The sequence below is a fragment of the Acyrthosiphon pisum genome, chromosome X (assembly GCF_005508785.2).
Source record: "Acyrthosiphon pisum isolate AL4f chromosome X, pea_aphid_22Mar2018_4r6ur, whole genome shotgun sequence".
Classification (NCBI taxonomy): Eukaryota; Metazoa; Arthropoda; class Insecta; order Hemiptera; family Aphididae; genus Acyrthosiphon; species Acyrthosiphon pisum.
Window position 1 is genome coordinate 81555439 of NC_042493.1, and position 8631 is coordinate 81564069.

Consider the following 8631-nt stretch of genomic DNA (forward strand, 5'->3'; position numbering starts at 1 on the left):
GTATAATTATAATATTATAAGAAATTATGCTGAATAAATTTCAATTGCATTTTTTAAGATTTAAACATGAATTCTATTTCAGTACTAAAAATGCCTAGAATATAAACGTTGTGCTCTATAATAAAGTAAATATAAATATAATATAATGTCAAGTAAAATATGCGAAATGAAGTGTTAAATTTACTACTTACATGATTAGATTTAAAACTATATAAAAAAGAAAACATGACTCCATTTGTTCAAAATATAACGCTCAAGTATAATTTAGTATTCTATTGTTTTATAACACTACAGTGGTTGACGGTGAACCCAAATAGCAAAGTTTAATTTTCAGTGATTTATCTTAACATGGAAAAATTAGAGATTTGTGTTTTTTTTTTTTTTATATTTTAATTCGTTAACATTCTAGAGGGTATAGTAGGTGCTCCACGTCCCCTCGGTATCCATCACCACCAGGTTTTCTAGAGGTATAAAATGTTTAATTTCATATTTTGGTTTCATTCCTGGCAACATATCATAATCTATTATTTTATGTCTTAATATTTACACGGATACCTAATTCGACATTACTGATATCGGAATAACCGTAATCATCGTATTTTCACCATTAATAATATTACATGTTTTTATTACCCAGGTATATTATTACGTCAGCTGCAGCAGACTTCAGTGATATCGTCATTGTTATTATCGTGGTCGTGGTCCAGTGGTGGTCGTCCCAACCGGTATGCGTCCATGTAAGTTCTGTGTTATACTTAAAATCGGAGAGGAAACCATTAAAACAAAAATCAAAAATATATAAACGCATTATTACACAATTTACTTGTACTTATAGAGGTACCCACGTGCATGTGGCATCACCACCCCGGGAGGTTTCTTTGTTTTCGACATTGTCCAAGGTTCTCTCTGATATGAGTATCAGACATGTACCTGTGTAATGTGTATTATTGTGCAATGTAGGTACACGATGTCCCTAACACACTTACGCGTCAGTAAGACTCGGTGCTGACGTGTCTCGCCGTCGTTGTTGTGTGTTATTAGTTATTACTTATAATTGTATTCGGAGTAAATATTTGATGGTAAGAATAACTAATACCATATATATATATATCCATTTTAAAAGGATGATTTGCAAAAGGGGTAAGTAATATTTTAGTGCACACATCTATTTCGTCTGAAATAATTTGAGTAGGAGAGGTGGGAAGTATTTGCTGTTAGATATAAAAACCTAGATTGCGATTAAAATTAAATAAATAATGTAAAAATACTTGTTTGCATCCAGTAAATTAGGCACGGGGAATTTTAATTTCTATAGGTAGATACATGAGAGATATAAACTTCATACATAGTAGTACAGTACATACACTCATCTACCTCCGTGTCTACATAGCTCAAAATAGGTAATTGTTATTATTAGTTGATAATTTTAGGAACTAGTGCCCTCCCCCCAACTATGATCTATAGCAGAGCTTTCCAAAGTATGACCCGGCAAGCTTTTCGGACCTTAGGCTAATTTATGTATTGGAAATGTATTAGTTTTTATTGTTTTTAAATTTCATACCTCTGCATCTCTATCTAAATCATTTTGGCCAGTGAGCCAAAGTGTAGCATAGATTTGGCCCACTGTAAAAAAAAGTTGGAGAAACAACTATGCTTTTGGTCTAAAAGAAGTAATTATCAAATATAGACAACAAATTCATACCTATGAATCATTTCATAAATATTTAAATTCGTAAATTTTCAACACTCCTCCATCAATCATAAGATGAGTGGAAATTTTAATTGAATTTCAAACAAATAAATATTTAAAATAAAATCTTTGTAGGACAACAATAAATTCAGATTTTGTAGAATCTATGATCAACTTTTTGTTTTGCTTTGAAGTGTAAAGGTATGCAAGTTAATAAAAATAGTTGACTTAAGTTGAGTTAAGACAAACATTAAGCTTTAAGTTAGTATTTTACTATGAAATCTTTAAGTTATTATGGAGAAAACTATCAATTCCATTCGGTTAAAAAGGATTTTATTTTATTTTTCACCATCTAAGCTACTATATTTACCTATTTAATTTTCACGTCTTTCGGTTTTTTAAAAATAATAAGCAAATGCTCATATTATATGAGTTATTCTCATACATGGACGACGGGGGTTCGGTGGCTTAGGGTGACTTAGAACTTAGGTTAACTAGAACATTGAAATTTCTAATCGCATCGTATTACGTATTAAAGGTATTATATATTTTATTTTACGTAGAATATTTATTAAGACACAATGGTGTTTATTTTTTTTTTTATCTTGTATACAAAATTTCTACCAGAAGGAGTGCTTCAATTTCAACATAATATGTACTATATTATAGTACCTTAACTTTTAGAAAATTGGATCAAGATGGTACTTTAGAGAGGTCATTTTTCGATTTTCTCATTAGTTATTTAATGCCGCTGGAAATACAACCGATAAATTACGAAAAATTGCTAAAAATGGAATTTTAATATCTAACGCTTTGTTAACACCTTTGTTAGCAACGAACAAAAATTATAATATTATTATATTAATTCAACTTAAATGTTATAATAAATAATAACGGTATAAAAAATCCAGACCGACAAACCGTCTCCGCTCAGAATCGTTTTTCTTATACAATGATATTATATCATTGAATTCAAGTTTAATACAATCCATTTTACATTGACCCACTTGTAATCTTCTATTCTTCTGTACAGCAGAACGACATCCACTTACCAGCTTTATTTTTTCTCGGTGCTTTTGGAAACTACTAGAAATTTAAGCCCTCCCTATTGCATCATCTAGATTCACTTTCCCACCATACATTGTTTCGACTATTTATTGTGGATACAAACACAAAAAAAAACAACAAATTATTGTTAAGTAATTATTTATATATTATTTATGTAAAATTATAATTATAATATAAAAACTTATTTGCATTTAAATTTAGAGGGTGAAGATGAGGAGAGCCTCGCAATTATATTTTACTCAGGCTTCGTAAGTCCTAAGGACGGCCCTGTTTAGAATACAGTATTCTTCGAAGTTCGAACTGTCCGATACAGCTTAGATCATATATTTATTTTTCGCCTAAACAGTGTCTAATAAACTAAAATGTTTCATACAATAATACAATTGTTTTACTCATAACGTTTATCATTTTCTAAGCCCAACAATATAGTAGTCCCCTTCCACTAATTCGTTTTGTTTACGTATATACGTGCTTTACGTCGTTGGTCTAACCTTTATTTCCTCTCTTTTCCGAAATAATAAAAACAAATGTAAACGAACAAAAAACAAAACAAAAAACCATCTAACGATACACACCGAGTTTAGCAGCACACACTAATGAAATAAAACATAAAATATTGTGGTGCACGATAGAGAAAATCACCATATTAACCAGGATTTACGGCTGATGTAACAACATGGTGGTGTTTGGGTTCTTTTATCCGATACCAAAATAGTTGGTTCAATTTGAATTTATGAAATTCACCTGGTTTGAAATTTATTTTCGTTCTGACTGCTTTACAACAGGGTAGTAAAACTCACAAAGTATAAACAATGTATATACGTACAATAAATGGCTTTTGACCATTTTTAATAATATTGTAATAATGCATCTAGAGTGATTCAACACAAATAGAATTTATTGCATTGTTTTGTGAACTTACAATGACTTAATGACGTCCTACGCTCCGTCAGCACTGCACAGGTTAGAGTGTTAGACTCTTAGGCATTTTAACTTTGTGAACCGACAGTGCAGTTATAGTATATAATATATTGACAATAAAACCAAAATAATGTCCGTAAAACATAGAATAACTTTACTATTGAAATATAATCTAAAAATCAACCATACTAATATCTAACCTGACCCTAAGCACTAACTTAGCCATCTAACTTAGTTTTAAATCCAAAATCTTCTATATTGTCCAAGTTGGATCAGGAAATGGGGCCTAATTTCTTTTTTAGGAAAAAGAAATTTATTTTAAATTCACGGTTTTAAAAATAAATATATCACAATTTTATATATAATGTCCAAAACAGAGGCAACAGGCCACCTAGGTAGCTACAAAAAAAAGAGTCTGCAACTGGCTATTATTATTAGTTTAATCTCGTGATATTGTACCTACGACTTACAACATTTCGATAATTCTAGTTAAAACATTTTTCATAATATTAAACTATTTTTTAAAAACTTTCGTTAAGTTAACATGTTTTTATTTCAAGAAAATTTAAAATAACTTTGTTTTTTTTTTTAAATATTAAAAATCATATAAAAATAAACATATTAACATGATATATTAACGTAGTATTAATTTATTTGAATTATGAACATCACAAAATGAACACTTCAACAGTGCTAACATAATAATATATTAATATGATTTATCCTATTCGAATAAGAGCCTTGGGTCATAGGTATTTGATCGATCCAGTCAGTGTGGAATGTGCATCCGGTTGTGAACCGTCAAACTGCTATTAATACTGAACGACTTGTCACATACGTCGCATGCGTACAGTTTTTCACCAGTGTGTGTGCGACGATGTCTTGTCAATGTGCCACTTTTAGAGAACGTCTTGTCACATACATCGCACGTGTATGGTTTTTCACCAGTGTGGGTTCGTCGATGACTCGTTAATGTGCCAATTTTAGCAAAAAACTTGTCACATATATCGCAAGCGTACGGTTTTTCACCAGTATGTGTACGTCGATGTGTCGTCAAACCGCCACTTTCACTGAACGACTTGTCACATACGTCGCATGCGTACAGTTTTTCACCAGTGTGTGTGCGACGATGTCTTGTCAATGTGCCACTTTTAGAGAACGTCTTGTCACATACATCGCACGCGTATGGTTTTTCACCAGTGTGGGTTCGTCGATGACTCGTTAATGTGCCAATTTTAGCAAAAAACTTGTCACATATATCGCAAGCGTACGGTTTTTCACCAGTATGTGTACGTCGATGTGTCGTCAAACCGCCACTTTCACTGAACGACTTGTCACATACGTCGCATGCGTACGGTTTTTCACCAGTGTGGGTCCGTCGATGACTCGTTAATGTGCTACTTTCAGCAAAAAACTTGTCACATATATCGCAAGCGTACGGTTTTTCGCCAGTATGTATGCGTCGATGTCTCGTCAAATTCCCACTTTCACTGAAGGCCTTGTCACATACATCGCACGAATACGGTTTTTCGCCAGTGTGTGTACGTCGATGTGTCGTCAAATTGCTATTTTTACTGAACGACTTGTCACATACATCGCACTCGTACGGTTTTTTGCCAGTGTGTGTGCGTCGATGGAGCGTCAAATGGCTACTTTGGCTGAACGACTTTTCACATACATCACATGAGTAAAGATTCTTCTCCATTTCTCCGCTGGTGTATTGTTAATCTGTTTTTATTTGTAAATAATTTGTTTTTCATAAGATTATTTGGTTACTATGCTATTCAATTAATGATCGATTAGGATTAATTGTATTTGAAATATTTTAAAGCCAGTACATGTTGTAGTACTTTTAAAACTTTAAATATTTTATAATATTATGTTGATCTTAACTCAACAAATTTTATAATAATTACAGTATACATAATATATCTAGAGATATTCTTAAGAATCTGTTGTGAAACAAAAATAACACACCCCATGGCTGTGAAGGTGTAACCATTACCTTCAAGTAATCCGTTACAATTTTTGTATAAATTATATAATTTATATATAGATATAAACAAGTTAAAAATAAAATTGTATATTAGACTTAAGGAACTTATATGCTAATAGAGTTATTATATTTTTTTTGAAATGGGACTTTTTTGCCGCTAGAATAGAGTTTCAGACCACTGTGTGCCATCCATCATCAAAGATATACCACATAAAACACTGTCACATATGTTACTTACACAAAATCGGTTTTTGACAATTTGATTATTGACAAATTCCATTTTGGTTTTTGGTGTAACTCTAAAATATATTACTGTAGATAAATTGAATTAAAAATATTACTGAATGTTTATATTAGTGAAATATTTTTTCGTAGAATAGTCTGGTAATATATATAGATAATTATAATTATAATATATATTATATACCCTTATAAATGCTTATCTATGGCCTGATTGTTGTATAGATTCCTGCTCTAGTGCATTACCTTTGCAATACAATAGTATGTGTGGCTCATGCGGGAAGGCAATTTCAGTCTTGGGTGAAATGTGGCTCTTTTGTTACCGCAGGTGACTGAAAGAGCTCACTTCCACACAATAAACTATTTCTAGATAAAACGATAATTCAAAATTTACTTAATTGGGAATATTATAAATAATCATGTTAATACTTAAAGTTAACGCATATAAAAATGAGTTAATGTTAAGTTAAATTAATTTAAACTGGGAACTAGTAAAGTAAGTTGATAAGTTAAGAATAACGTGAACATTTAAAAAACAACAATTTAATTTTATAAACATTATATTGGTCAATAACTATTAATTAGCAATTAGTAATGACCTATTGATATTTATTATAAATGCAATAGGAACTTAGAAAGTTAATTATGCTGGTAAATTGATTCGTACAAGTAATATAATATAAGCATAATTTAAAATGCTAAGTTTTAAACGAGTATAATAAAAATAAATTGTTTGACTTGTTTTATGTTAATGTTTGATTTATGAATATACTATGTAATACATTGGACTAAGTTTCACCTTAGAGATCATAGCAAAAAACCTACACACAGCTATAACAGGTATTTAGTTTTTTTTATATATTTTGTGAAAATAGCAAGAGTCTTGCAAGAGTCTTGCGCAAGACCAAGACCAAGATCAAGATTTTGAAAGTCTTGGTCTTGGTCTTGTTTTGATCATCACTAAAACAACCTTAAAATGCAAAGTCATATTTTTCCCCATAATATGCAGTTCTTTAATAATTTCTACAATATTATTATATAACGTATGTAGACGAGCGTGACTAGTTAAAGTTTGGGAATAATGTAGGTACTTAAGTTATATGTATTTGGTATGATCAGTGGTGCAATTTTGGGGGAGCGCGGGTTATGGGAGCTTTTCCCTCCCTGAATAAGATTTAGCCCCCCAAAAAATATTTCTTATTAATTTAGATATAAGCCACCTATGGGTTATTTTAAATTAATAGTTTTGTTAGGTGGGCTTGTTATGGAACAAATCAATACAACACCAAAAATGGTCTTTCTCAAGACCACCAAATCGAAAAGTATGACAAACAAGTGCAACACAGATGACATAGGGAACACCCTCACAAAAGTATGTTTTAAACAATTATGCCTCAGCGTTATGACGGATGAAAATCACACCAACTAAAGAGAAACAACCAGACATCGGTGTGGTTTTATCCGTTAAACCAATAAAACGTCAAACAATCAGCGCCGGTATAGATAGCTCGGAGGGTATATATACCGTTGCACTTTCATTAGCAAATTAGTCCAGCAAAGGCCGTCCCATCAAAGCAAATTGAAAAATAGCAAATTAGTCCATTACAAACCTTCAACCTGTCAATAGCTAATACACAATACAAGCCAAGAGAGCACGAGACTCCGGACCAAATCCACGGTGACCAAGAAGACACAGCAAACAAGAGCTCAACTACGACGATCTTGCAAGCATTTGTTACCAGCCCAACAACCTAATTCGTCGAAATCAAGAAGTCTGAGTACTGCGACTGTGTTGCCAACCACGAGCACCACCGTCCACCAGTGACACCGAGACCACTACCGACATATTCAACAACTAACAACGACCTGACGCGCATTCAAGTTGCCTACTCGGCACTTTCACACGGCGCTACTCGTACATTTAGTACGAATTGAAAACGGTGCTTGCCAGGACCAACTGTACCGACAGTCGTCACAATCACAACAATACTGACACCAAAATCTACATCAATCACGGTTCGGAATCAACGTGAAATTCAAATCACTTAGCCGTTGACGTCTGGGAATCAAGTCCGTCGAACCGACAGCCAGCGGAAAGAAACCGATGCAGATTTGAACGACTAAACGTCCGACTACGACAACTGAAAACGCCCTTTTCAGGACCACCACCTAATCCAACACGGCACTTATTTATGTTGTCCTCTCCGAACCAGGTTCGCCGTCGGGGTACCGCTTAACTAAGCTAGTACCGACGACAGGCAGTTCCCTCTCCTTTATTTGAGTCCGGTATTCACCCGACTAATCTTAAGTGCCCCCGATTGTGTGGACTCACTTATTTAAGTCCAGACGACGCAAATCGATGCTTTACTAGCCCCAAGTTTTGTTAATATATATAAGTCATAGAAATAGACCATTCAGACGAACCATATCAGGCTGTAGCCCCCCAGAATTTCAACCCTAGTTGCACCTATGAGTATGATATTACCTACCTATTCATAATCACGGTAATTTCGTTTCTTGCTGGTATGCAGCACCTAATCCTTAAACAGCTAAAATTATTTGTTCACACATTCGCAATATCACAATCACTGGGCTATTCTAGTAGGCTGAAGCTGCACTTGTATTTTATCAAATGCATGTTAGCTATTGGATATGCTTATGGATCGATAGATACGAAAAATTGGTGATCCTTCTGACTAGTTAAAGCTAGGCTGGC

General features: G+C 33.1%; 2 protein-coding genes across 2 annotated transcripts in view; both read right to left on the reverse strand.

The window, feature by feature from the left end:
- Window positions 1-4323: 4323 nt before the first annotated feature.
- Window positions 4324-5506, reverse strand: LOC100167315 (zinc finger protein 2-like). The gene has a single exon (XM_008189573.3). It carries the CDS (start codon window positions 5382-5384, stop codon window positions 4449-4451), a length of 936 nt encoding a protein of 311 aa, XP_008187795.1. The 5' UTR covers window positions 5385-5506; the 3' UTR covers window positions 4324-4448.
- Window positions 5507-8571: 3065 nt separating this feature from the next.
- LOC115033163 (early growth response protein 1-like) overlaps window positions 8572-8631 on the reverse strand; it is a 563-nt gene continuing 503 nt past the window's right edge. Inside the window, exon 3 of the mRNA XM_029485261.1 lies at window positions 8572-8626. Within this exon, the coding sequence (XP_029341121.1) occupies window positions 8572-8626 (55 nt within the window). The remainder of the gene's footprint in view (window positions 8627-8631) is intronic.

What these genes read in the sequence shown, in the direction of transcription:
- LOC100167315 (XM_008189573.3), bottom strand. Translation starts at nt 5,384, where the DNA reads ATGGAGAAGAATCTTTACTCATGTGATGTATGTGAAAAGTCGTTCAGC.